This window comes from Larus michahellis, chromosome 3 (genome assembly GCF_964199755.1).
Source record: "Larus michahellis chromosome 3, bLarMic1.1, whole genome shotgun sequence".
NCBI classification, from domain to species: Eukaryota; Metazoa; Chordata; class Aves; order Charadriiformes; family Laridae; genus Larus; species Larus michahellis.
This window is the reverse complement of record NC_133898.1, coordinates 131,395,710-131,409,033: the sequence shown is the minus strand read 5'-3', so window position 1 is coordinate 131,409,033 and position 13,324 is coordinate 131,395,710. Positions and strand designations below refer to the sequence as shown.

The following is a 13,324-nucleotide window of genomic DNA, read 5'->3' as shown; positions in this document are numbered from 1 at the left end:
TAGGTTACGCCTCAGCCTCGCCTCTAACATGGACCTCCTACCTCCTGGCCGTGCCCTTCTAGGAGGAGAATTCCAGCTGCAGCTACAGAAGCCAGCGAGAGCTGCAAATTTCCTTATACACTCCTTCAGCAAGAAAGAATCTTTATGCAATGCAAACCTTTGACCGAGAAGTGGGTCAGCTATAAAAAAACCCAACGTGTATGTGAAATTCCTTTTCAGTCCGTCAGTGCGGAGCAGGGCTGGGCAGAGGCAGCGTGCAGAACACCGGCTCGCGCTGGCAGGGACGAGAGGAGTGAAGAGGGGGACGGAAGGACTTGACCTAGATTGCAGTATCTTTACTACTCATCCAATTAGCCAAATGCTATTCAAGGTTTTAACCAGAAATGAGGTCAAGAAGGAATGGACAATTCCACATTATTAGAAACCAAGTGCTATTAAATGCCAGTGCACGTTGTCATTTTATGCGGCATTTGAGACTGTGGTGTGTCACACCATTTTTAAATGTGTTTGAACAGCAGGGTGAAGAGGCGAGACCCAAGGGTCACGTTTCCCCTCGAGGACCCCGTTGGGCAACTGCACAACTCGGAGCTCAACGTGAACTTGGAGGAGGACACGGGAGGACACCAGGCCACGTACGCTGCTGCAGCAGTTCCACCGATGCTCACTGCTTGTGTCTGCTGAGATGCACCACCGGAGAGGTGAGGCACAACAGGGACACAGGTCTAACGTTGTATACCGCTATTCAGCACACACAGCAACCAAAACTGGAGTATTTTGTGTAGTTGTGACCATTTCATTTGAAGGATATGGCTGAGAGGAAAAAGTGCTGCTTCAAATAAATCATTTCTGGATTTGCGAAAAACTTGTCAAAGGAGAGACAACATGACCACCCCCACGCTCCCACCACCTCCCACCCAGGTGCTCGATAAGCTCAGCTTTAAGTGAAGTAAGAAGAGTTTGAAAGAAGCTTGACAGCATTGTAGCAGCCTCAAAGATTGGAAGAAGTTTGCTGTCTAGGATAGATTTTTGTGGGCATAACAAAAAGTGACCATCCCTACAAAACAATTCAAGGCATCTGGATTTGGAGCTTACATCCCTGAATTTAGGTAACAGCAAACAAGGTGGAAAGGCACCTTTGAGGCAAGGGCTCATGCGCAATACACCTTCGGCAGTAACCCGCGTATGGGATGGGAGAGGGGCAGAAGTCTATCAGTGAGGACTAACAGAGTGGCCTTTTCCAAAAAAACTTCCCTCTCCGTTATGTCTCAAGGTTTGAGAAGGCTGAGACGTTACACGGTAGTGATCTATACAAGCGACATGAGAAGGTCACAATTATTAACAAGAGACAACTATTATGCCAGACTTGCTGAACATTTTGGCTCCTACACACAGTGCAAGAGTTCAGGATTTGGATGCAAAATATTGCAAAGTTATCATCTTTGCACATATTTCAACGAGCTGGTGAAGGGCCTGGAGAATAAATCTGATGAGGAGCGATTGAAGGAGCTGGGACTGTTTAGTTTGAGGAAGAGGAGGCTGAGGGGAGACCTCATCGCTCTCTACAACTACTTGAAAGGCCATTGTAGAGAGGCTGGTGCCGGTCTCTTCTCCCAGGTAATTAGCGATGGAACAAGAGGGAATGGGTTCAAGCTGCAGCAGGGGAGGTTTAGGCTGGACATTAGGAACAAATTCTTCCCAGAAAGAGTGGTCAGACACCGGAATAGGCTGCCCAGGGAGGTGGTGGAGTCACCATCCCTGGATGTGTTTAAGGGTCGTTTAGATGTGGTGTTGGGGGATCTGGTGTAGGGGAGAACTCTGTAGAGTGGGGTTGATGGTTGGGCTCGATGATCCCAAGGGTCTTTTCCAACCTGAATGATTCTATATGTATGTGCATATTTATGCCTTTTTTTTTTTTCCAAGTATAAATGATCTTAAGCTCCCAATAAGTAAATTAAGTTAAACTAAATTAATTAAACTTAAACTAAATTAATAAGTTTAAGCCCTGTAGTCGTGCCTACATTTAGCTAGTGAGAAGAGAGCATGGGACCCGCAGCACAGTCGTGCAGGTCACTGGTTCCCAAGAAAAAGGTAAATGGCAACGCAACTGGAAAGCAAACACGGAAGAGGTCAGAGTCCCAGAACCTGCGCGCAGCAGCCCAACAAGGAAGTCTCAAGAATAACCAGTCCTCAGACAGCCACCGGGGCAGAGAGCTGAACTGAAGCCAGCTCCCCAGTCAGCAGCACTGCAGGCCTGTGAGGAGTTTTCAGTATTTGTACATGAAAGCATGGGCATGTTAAAACCAACGCGACCAGCAACTAAACTTAGACAAGTTATTTTACTTAACGTACTGCCAAGAAACTGCATTTGTCTCTAGTGACTGAATGTCCTATTAAAACACCAAACTTCTGCGAGCCGAAGCATCCATGCTGATGCTGAAAGATGGTCCTGCACCTCTGGCACACTTCCCTTCCTCCGGGCTGCACAGCCACGTGTGCTGGCAAAGTGGTAAACAAGATCAGGGATCTAATCCGAGCTAAAAATAATTTTACCTTAAAAAAAAAAAAAAAAGACACACACACATAGAGAAGGGGTTTACAATTGAGTTTTCCAAGCAGCTTCACACACTCCTGTGGCAGTAGAAAGAGAGGCCAGAGCCGACACACACCTCCCCATCGGGCAGCAGCTGGAACAGTCCATAATCCAGCCTTTGACTTGCAAATATCACGCAGGACCCGCAGGAAGCGGGTAACTGCATCTCCTGGGGGTGCCAGCCCGGGCTCCTGCCCAGCTTCATCCTCCTGCTAAAGCAGGGAGAGTCCAAGAAGGAAAATAAGAACCGAGCATCCGCAGCAGCCTGTGGTACAGACAAAACCAGCGAGTTGCAGGGTGCAGTTTGTGGATTTGTTAATACTTAGAGCACCATACTTCTCCGTCGGTTTTGATGCAACAAGGTCTGAACGCAGGATCGTATTTAACACCTTAGGCACGCATTTGCGGGCTGTTTTTCAAGCGCAAGGAGCACACTGGGAGCCAAGGCCACCGCAGCTATTTTTACCCCGTGTATCAGACCTCGGGTGCCCGGGCTATGATGCATGGGGTCAACAACCGCATGTTCAGGACAATCTGGAAAGATCAGCTTGATTTGTACTCCTGGTTGCCAGAGGTGAAACAGCAAGCCTTTTAGCGCAGCACTGACAAGAGACATCACAGATTGTTCCGGCTGGACAGGTATTTATGAAGTCTCCAACTGAGAAGTGTCCTTAGCCATGAACATCATAGCAATACTTAAGGTCGTTTAAATGCACCAGCCCAACTGAAGTCACCAGAACATGCGCCAGTTGAGTAATAGTTACTGCCAGCCATGAGAAAAGCCTTATTTATAGCAACATTCAAGAACTCTGCCTTCTTCTAATAATTAAGAGTGTTTAAAAAAATCAAATCAAATTACCAGGAGAATATCAATACTACTTCAGCTTTTAAGGTTTGTCCTCCAACAATTAGAGCCAGGAGAGGATTATCAACCCTTTTTCCTGTAGTAAAACAGTTACCACCTTTTATGTTCTTTTACCCTTGCCGGGCTCTCTTTCCTATTTCAGCTTCTGCGTTACTCAGAAAGCTGAAGCGGAGACACCATGGGAAATTTGTTGCCTACTGACCTGACATGAGAACAAACACTATGGGCCTTCACTTGAAGTTATTCATCTAGCTAATCTTCCCTTCTGAAGGGAAATCTCTCAGAACAGAAGCTCTGACAGCTCCTCACAATCTCATCTGAATGCAGTTTGATAGACCTTGAAATGCAGAAGTCTCTCTTGTTACCATAAGAGAGGGTTGTTGAGTCTTGGCGAGATATTCAGGCTGTCTGGCAGAAAACCTGGATGGCTGCTCTGAAGTCGATGCTCAGGCATGTCTGTCTTACCCCAAACCGCTGCTGTGAGCCTTCCCCTCTGCCTGGGAGAGCCAGCAGCGAGAGGTAAGGCTGCTGAGCTACACTAGGGGGTTTGTTTTGCTTTAAACACTGCCACCAAGGCTGCTGCATTTCACTGCATCCATTTTGCTGCCGGTAGAGAAGGCAAGCAGCAGAAATGCTTTTCACCAAGTCTTACACGTCAGCACCGGTGAGCGCTCTTTGAGAGAGACTGGAGGTTTAAATACAGCTTAAAAAAAAAAAAAAAAAAGAGGTAGCTGTACAGCAGGTAGCAACAAACTTCTGAATCTGTCAGCACAGGAGGTGGCTTCTTCACAGAATGGTTTGGGTGGGAAAGGACCTTCAAAGGCCACCCAGTGCCACCCCCTGCCCTGGGCAGGGACACCTCCCACCAGCCCAGCTTGCTCCAAGCCCCGGCCAACCTGGCCTTGAACCCCTCCAGGGATGGGGCAGCCACAGCTTCTCTGGGCAACCTGGGCCAGGGGCTCACCCCCCTCACACCAAAGGATTTCTTCCCAATAGCTCATCTCAATCTCCCCTCTTTCCATTTAAAACCATTAATCCCTCATCCTGATCAAGTCCCTCCCCAGCTTCCCCCTTCAATAACTCCCAGTTCCGATAAGCCATGAAGACAGTGTTTTTCAAAGTCACTAGTCAGAGCTTCCAAATGAAAGCAGCCCAGAAAGCCAGTCGTACCCTGGGCTGCATCAGGAGAAGCGTGGCCAGCAGGGCAAGGGAGGTGATTCTCCCCCTCCACTCCACTCTTGTGAGACCCCACCTGGAGCACTGCGTCCAGTTCTGGAGCCCCTACTACAAGAGAGATACGGACGTGCTGGAACGTGTCCAGAGAAGGGCCACGAGGACGATCAGAGGGCTGGAGCACCTCTCCTTTGAGGACAGACAGAGAGTTGGGGTTGTTCAATCTGGAGAAAAGGCGGCGCCGAGGAGACCTTCGAGTGGCCTACCAGTATCTTAAGGGGGCCTCCAAGAAAGCTGGGGAGGGACTTTTTAGGATGTTGGGTAATGGTGGGACCAGAGGGAATGGATTAAAACTAGAGATGGGTCGATTCAGCCTGGACGTCAGGAAGAAGTTCTTCACCATGAGGGTGGGGAGACATGGGAACAGGTTGCCCAGAGAGGGGGTGGAAGCCCCATCCCTGGAAGATTTTAAGGCCAGGCTGGACGGGGCTCTGAGCAACCTGATCGAGTGGGAGGTGTCCCTACCCATGGCAGGGGGCTTGGAACGAGATGATCTTTAAGGTCCCTTCCAACCCTGACGATTCTATGAAGTGGCATGTTTTATACCAACAAGTCTCATCTCTCCCACCTTTCCACTCTTCTGTGCTCCTGTAGGAGTGGCACACAAACACCGATGCTCTCCACACGTGCCAGCACAAGACAAGTCGTGCACATTCTTAACTCCCCACCACCACTTGGTGCAGAGCCAGCAGACCACCCAGGACTCCATGATTCCTTTCCAGATCCACTTGTGTTTTAGGGCAGCATCAGCACCAAACCAGACAACTTCAAGGCATTGTTTGGACTGCAAGGCTCCATGATATTCCTTCAGTTACATGGAAAAAAAAAAAGGGTCAGAAACGCAGGAAAACTCAAGACAGCATGTGCAAGAGGCTTCTTGGTGAAAAGCACAGAGGGATGAGCAGATTTCATGCAAGGCACCGGTATTTCCCAAGACTTCACTGCAAAGGCCAAGGGGTGGGAAGCCCGTAGGGCCAGAAGGCAGGAGGAGACGCAGAAGGCGAGGGGCCATCGCTCGCTTCCACACAGATGTAGCAGAAGACGGTAAAGTCACTGCAGCTCCAGCTTTTGAAACACCCACAAAACAAGACGACAGAGAGATGACCCCGAAAGTCAGGGCTAACTGGAGCCACCGGATTTCCACATTCAAGTAACCATGGAAGATAACTTGAACCAGGGCGGCTCTTTTGGAGGATATTGTTTTCCCACATTCCTTCCCCTAGAGCAGAGAGGAAACCTTAACGTTTATTCTTTCAAGACTGGCAAACATTTAGCTATACACAGCACTAGAGGAGACATTAGGTCAAAGACAGACAGGAAGCCTCGGCAGCCTGGAACATCACAATAAAAGGCAGTTGAAGTGCATTAGCTGCTTGGTTAGGGAAAGTACACTATTTGTAGAGAACTGTGCAAAAAAAAAAACCAGTTTGTTACGGAATTTAAGTGCTCATCTGCAAGTCAAAAGCTTTATCAGAAAAAATAATGGGTTTTTTGCAGAATTCATACTTGCACAGCAAAGAGCTGGAAGCCTCCAGCAGAAGTAAGGTAAGGTAAGGTAAGCCCCTTACACTGCCAACCCCCTGCAAACACTTTCACCACAAGGAAAACCAGCACCTTCAGCACGTTTCAGGCAGAACTTCAAGATTTAAGACAGCCACTGACAACAACCAGGGCTCTACATGTGCCTTGCCATGTGGTTCTCAGGTTGTTCATTCACCATACGTCCGAAAGCAAGAAGGTCAAATGCAGAGATGCAGGTGTTTTTTTATTTCAGTTGCTTTTCCAAAACAGATGTTTATTTAGTGGAAGAAAAATCATCCAAGTTCAGATGTGAATGAAAATCTTCCTGATGAAGGATAAAGCCACTATTGCAATGACACTGCTGAGAGGGGACAATTTTCTTTGCCATTTATCTGAACAACTCTGGTGTTTGACCTTCCAACAAGAACCGAGATCTGCAAGTTCAGGTGGAAACAGCTGCAAGGAGGTGAGCACATACCATGAAGACCCGTAGCTGCCTTTTAAAGTCTTAACAAGAGAGGGGCAGACTTTTCAAGTGATGGTGTGTGCTAATACTTTAAAACAGAGCTTATCTAGCTCAGCGAGGCTTTAATCTTGTTTAAAACCTTTAAACCTTACTATTCTAATGGCAGATAGTTGTTCACACAACCTGCACCAGAAGCTTTTCATGTTTTCCTGCCCACTGGCTGCTGAAAGATAATTTAAGTGATGTTATGACAGTACCATGAAACAAACATTGGCTTTTTCATGGCAGTGAGGAGGAATCTAACCTTCAGTGGGGGTTAAGGAGAGCTGAACTAGTTCTGGCTGACAGACCGACAGGCACACTTGGGAGAGGCAAAGATTGTGTCATTTAACTTCCATGACAAAGTGCGTAAGAAGTTATTTGCTGACCTTCTACCACCAGAAAAGCTATGTCCAAATTACAGAAAGACAATGTAAAATTCAAATTCCATATTTCCAGAAGTACATTTAATACGACTGTATATGAGAAAGCAGAACTACATTGATACTGCACACACTTTTAAAGAAGAGCTGATACAGGAGCCCTCTCAGCTCTCACTCAGTCCCATGGGGGGTTGGTAAAAGGGAAGAAATGCTGAAGACGGATGAAAGTTAAATACCGTCAACTTAATACAGACTGCGGTGCCTTTCAAAGTATTTGCACCGTGGACTAAGTACTCGGCTGGAGCCAACCACGGAGGAATCCTGCCCAAAAGCCCATGGGCTCTCAAGACGAGAGCGATGAGCCATTTCCAACCCTTCACCTTGCTCCGTGAGTTATTTCTGCAGAAGTTACTGGAAGGAGCGATACAGCAGAGTTGTGGCAATGCCCAAATCCAGGCGGGCTCGCTCCAAGCGCAGCTCGAGAACCACAGGATCTAGAGCCAATATCCCAGGTGAGAGCAGAGCAAAGCCCTCGGAGCCGTGTGGGGACACCATATGCCACCAGACCGCCAGCGCACGAGCCCCACTCCTGCTCCCAGCTACGGCACACAGCCTCCAGCCGCCTGAGGCGTGATCTGCAAGGCTTGCTAAAAGCTTCATGTTTAAAACTCTCTCTCATGAAGAAGCGACTGTCATTTTCCACTATGATTCTGCTGAAGCATCCACCGCAGGGAAAGAGGATCAGTGCAGGCAGTGCCCTGCGAGAATTACTGACCTTTTACCCCTAACATCTTTTGAGATTGCACAAGCCCCCGCTGACAGGAACACCAGCCTGACGCCACTTTTCAGCGGCCACAAACCCCCAACATGCTCCATTTGTGCACCGCGTGCCAGAAGCGCAGGGGAAGAGAAGTAAATGGGGTTTTGTTGGTCTCGGGAGATGAGGTATCGGGACAGTGTAGACTGTGCTCAGACAAAGCTTCCAAGCAGCAAAGCTGCAAGCCAGAAGAGAGAACGTTTATTGCTGCTTCTTGTATGAGGGTTAAGAGCAAATTCAAATTTCCCCACATGGAAAGTGGGGAAGAAAGAATTCTTCCCAGCAGAACACAAATTGCATCACCTGCCAGAAAAAGAACAAGGACATTTTTAAGAAGCGATCTTATCAAATTAATTTTGAATTGAGAATCCCGTAAAACACAAGTAAGTGCCATCAGACTCCAGCAGACCCAGTGCAGTTTTAGAAGGAAAGGCAGTATCTAATATCCATAAAGCCACTGAAAACAGTTCTAAGAGAACATATCGTTATTGGCAGTGGCACTGCCGTTATTTTGTGGTCTTAAAAATAAAGATTTAATCTGCTCTGGAGAGGGAAGTTCAAAGTTCAGTTCCTGCCCCAAAGTTGCAATGGCATCCTTAGGGCTTCCTGGTTGGAAGCAACCAGTAGTCTCATCATTTTGGTCTAGAATGAACAGAAATGCACTTAAGCAAGGGTTCCTTTGGATGTTCTTCTATGGAACTACTGCAGAACCACATATAATCACAATGTTGTCGTATGTGAGGCAGAGCTCATGCTCACGCCAAAGCATTACACACAGGTAGAGCTGTTGCCCGTGGTGTGACTGAGTTCTCTTGTGCTCTCAGGTTCTTACAGTTGAATTTACCTGAAGAGAAAAGCGCACTGAACCTCCTGGAGAGCTGGCAAACAGACCCTAATCCTGTTGCTACTGATTTTTTCATATATATCTAAGTTAAAAAAAAAAAATAAGTCCCAAGAACCCCAAACTCACATATGTACATAAGCTAGCTGCAGAGTCTATAGGTATATACTTGGTTTTAACCAGGCAAATAAATTCACCCTAATTTGAGAAGAATCACGAAGTTTATCATGCACCTTTATAATCACACCATGCACTTCTTTAGAAGAGCAAACACTTAGCTACTACAAAATTAAATTACATTTCAATATCTAAAAGATACCCAGCTCCTAAACAACTGTCTTAATGGAGCTGTGGGTTCCTCTCATAGGGGAATACGAGAAAGTCACAGCCACCATAGAAGCATTTAAACATGTTACACTATGGCTACAGCGGACAACATGGAAATACTTCTGCAGGAGAACAGCAATCCAAGCCACGCTGAGCAGCACAGGACTTACTGCTTCCCTTTGTTCTGAAAACAGAGGAAGGACAATAAACTTGACCACCCGCAGACAGCTGCCTAAGTCACCAAGCCCTGCTGATGGATGTATCGGGGTTCTGCCCATTACAACAGGAACCTTCGCTACACATCCGAATTATAGGGTTGGAAGGGCCCTCTGGAGATCATCCCGTCCAAGCCCTGGCCAGAGCAGGGTCACCCAGAGCAGGTGGCACAGGAACGCGTCCAGGCGGGGTTGGGATGTCTCCAGAGACGGAGACTCCCCCACCCCTCTGGGCAGCCTGTGCCAGGGCTCTGCCACCCTCACAGCAAAGAAGTTCCTCCTCATGTTTAGGTGGAACTTCCCATGGTCGCGTTTGTGCCCGTTGCCCCTTGTCCTGTCCCCGGGCACCACTGAGAAGAGCCTGGCCCCATCCTCTTGCCCCCCACCCTTTCAGTATTTGTAAGTGTTGATAAGGTCCCCCCTCAGCCGTCTTTTTTCCAGACTGAAAAGACCCAAATCCCTCAGCCTTTCCTCATCAGAGAGATGTTCCAGTCCCCTCAGCATCTTGGTAGCTCTCTGCTGCACCCTCTCCAGCAGTTCCCTGTCCTTCTGGAACTGGGGAGCCCAGAACTGGCCCCAGTGCTCCAGTTGTGGCCTCACCAGGGCAGAGGGGGAGGATGACCTCCCTCCACCTGCTGGCCACGCTCTTCTTGATGCGCCCCAGGATGCCATTGGCTTTTTTGGCCACAAGGGCAAATGCTAAAGCATTGGCATCAGTACCAAAAACGGAGGACCATCACTGCCACGCGGTAGCCAGTGGACCCCTGCATGGCTGCCCAGACCTTGGTGCCTGCTCTCCAGTCAGTTGTGCACCAACCTTGTCACCTGCTCACCCAGCCTGTGTCTCACCAGCTTGGTCGTAAGGATACTATGGTGGGGGGAAATCACACCAAAAGCCACATTGAAGGTAAGGTAAACACCATCCACTGCATTGTCCTCCTCCACAGAGCCAGCCATCACCATCGTCTTGCTCAGCAGCGGCTTACCTTTGGGACATCCACACTGGCTGTCCTGCAAAAAAACCATCATTCTCCTACATGCATGAGAAAACAGCTAAGAATGACCAGGCCTAGTTCCCACATCCTCCTTCTCACCCTTTTGAAGACGAACACGACATTTTCCCCTCTTCCACTCACAAGGAGCTTTCCCCCAGGCACCACAGCTCTTTAAGAACACTAAAGGATCAACTTGCAATCACGTTGGCCAGTTCCTTCAGCACACCAGGAACATCTTTTGGTTACACAGAAAAGCAGGAAGCCATTCTAGGAGCCTGAAGTTGAACTCAATACTTAAACATACTCGATACAGCGCCATACCAGATCTCGACGGACCTTCTGTGTGACTATCTAACATCTCAACGTCCCAGGAGGCTGCTCTCCCATTCTCCACACTGCTTAGGACTTCCAAAATAAGAGAAGTTTCCAGGTACTTGGTAACCTGCAACAGATTTCTACAAGCCCATGCAAGCCTTTAGCATCCACAATGTCCTGCAGAAGCAAGTTCCACAGCTTACATCTCCTCCCGCGCTCTCCGAACACGAGGCTGGCACACAGCGCTTGCCATCCCTTGGCTTCCGCACTGGAACAGGGTGAACATTGCATCATAGGAGGCTTTTTCTTTTTTTAAAAAGTAATTGTATAATCTTACTGCCACAGCTATCAAGTGATAAGCTCACATGCTTAGTCCTCCAAATTTTCATCTCTACTCAACTCCACAGCAGTAATGCTGCTCTACTTCTCTGTAACGCAGAGTTCTGTAGCATCTGCAGAACATAAGCGACAGGCATGATTATCCAATTTCTCACATTTTATTTGGAAGGCTACTCAGTAACAGCAAGAGTATTTTCACTACATCCTAACGAAGCTGCCTCATTCAGATGAATTCAGATCAGACCTCTGAGAAGATCCCACAGCTGCTTACAGCAGTGATGTTTTAGAGACACAGGAAGAATTAGACCTAACGTCTTGGCTGTTCTCGGCCCTCCAAACAGTTTAAGCTAACCACATAACCGGAGAACCTGACAATCACAGAAGAAAACCCCCACAGATCTATCAAGCATCCACTTCTGGTGTGTTTTAAGATGCACTGTAGGCAACGGATGCACATGCAGAATTGAATAAAAAAAACCCGGGATGATCTTCCTTCAGCATTGGCATATTTGGGCAATAACACCCACATTATTTCAGTCTTGTAGCTCTGATCAGGAGAGCTGTCACATTGCTGGCTCTCAGCTGGCTCCACCTCCCATGCTTTGGCTCACTCGGCTGAGCAGCAACGGGAGAAGGCACTGGGTTCTCTTTGGGTGAAGCCGGAGGGGCACCTCTGGGTTCAGAGCACACCCCACACATGACAGGCAGCAGCAAAAGTTCAGCCCTGTGGCTCACACCAGAGCTACCTCGATGCAAAACCCTGCAGCAGACACAGCACCGATATTGACTCCTCCTTGCCACCGATTTCCCTCCACAGGGCGATTTTATCACCCCGTGTTACTTGCTAATGCGAATAGCGCTTGGTGCGCAAAAACGCAGACTGTGAAGCACAGGGTTTAAACACAACATATTTGTATCTCCCTCTTTTTGTAGAAAAAGCTTGCGTCATACCCAGAGTCCAACTACATGTTAGTAAAAGAGGATTCTTGCATTTCTTTAGGACACTAGACAACGTGCTGGTTACTACACAGTGGCTAGCTTCATTTTAACCATCCTCTGCAGATCTACAAAGCAATATCCATGAAACAAAACTGGCTTTTGTTCGCGAACATTCTCACTTGGAAAAGCCTTGCACAAAAAATGCTCAAGACACACTTGCACATCTACATTTCTCAGCTGGTTCAAAAGGAGACCACAACTTTTGCAGAAAAGCCATTTCAGTGCTCTTGCAGCTCTAGAGACGAGCTCACTCAAGGAAGTCTGCACCATATCTTTAAATCCTTCCGTGCTAAAATAATCTTAACGACAGACCAAGCAAAAGTATGTCTAAGCTCTGTATTAAAATTACTATCTAAGCTGCATTTATTGTTTGCAATAAGAATAGAAATAAAGAAAACGTGTTCAAGATCCTTCAGTACCACTGAAGTTTCCTGCAGGAACAGAGAACAAAGTGAAGAGTTGCCCAAAGCTCCAACTCCGAGCTCGCTGTGAGAGCCCACGGGCCAGGCTGCGACGCTCCGTGACTGCCGGGGATTCCCCGCCTGGCACCGCCACTCTCTGCGTGTTGTGCTGCCGAGCTGGGTGCTCACCCACCCGCCTCCACCCTGCTCTGCGGCGGGGACATAACACTCCAAGACTTCACCGTGTGCACTGATGCTTTGGGATAGGCAGCCTCCCCAGCCCTCAAGCCAAGAGCCAGCCCCCACGGGTATCTCATAATAAAAAGTTGTACTAAGAGCAGTAAAACTAACCACATCTCAGCACAGCACTGCACTGTCAGCCCTGTGGGTCAGCAACAGAGCTGGCCAACGAGCTCACTCAGCTGCCGCCAGGGCAAGCACAACTGCACAGCCAAAGCAGCAGGTACGTGTAATAACTCACAGGGATTTTGACGCCTTTGAGAGGTTAAAGTTCCTAGCAGCAACACCGGCTAGGACTTGGAAAACACTTTTCGAAATGGCAGGCAAATAACTGGATCGCTGTGATTGGAAGAAGGGCAGATTCTGTAGTCCGCCGGTTTGCTACAGCAACTGAAGAGGATTAACTCCTCCATCTCAGCCTTTCCAAATTCTGTTGCCATATCAGAAAGAATTTTTTAAGCCTCCATTTGTCTCCTACAGATTCCCAAGGGGAGTTCAAGGCAACTTTCAGTTCACTAGAAGTTCTAGCATCCAGAAGAGCAGATATCAAAGGATACAGCCCACAACGGGCCAAAAGAGAGTTCACATTTGCAGAGCAATTGCTGACTTTACAGGAAAGTCCTTAAAAAAACCCAAAACAACAACTTCAAAAAATGCAGGAAAAATACATCCAAGTGCTGTGGTCAATAAAAGATGTGTATGAGTAAGTAGGGAAGAAAAACTGCAATTCTCTATGAC

The 13,324-nt window shown here is 47.9% G+C and overlaps 1 protein-coding gene across 6 annotated transcripts in view; it reads right to left on the bottom strand.

The window, feature by feature from the left end:
• Nucleotides 1-13,324, bottom strand: part of ASXL2 (ASXL transcriptional regulator 2) — a 126,829-nt gene that overhangs the window by 108,100 nt on the left and 5,405 nt on the right. For 2 of the 6 annotated variants that reach the window (XM_074582230.1, XM_074582231.1), the window contains exon 2: nucleotides 5,257-5,493. The exons of the other annotated variants lie outside the window; for them this stretch is intronic. In XM_074582230.1, coding sequence (XP_074438331.1) covers nucleotides 5,257-5,493 — 237 coding nt within the window. The remainder of the gene's footprint in view (nucleotides 1-5,256; nucleotides 5,494-13,324) is intronic. 6 annotated transcript variants of the gene reach the window in all.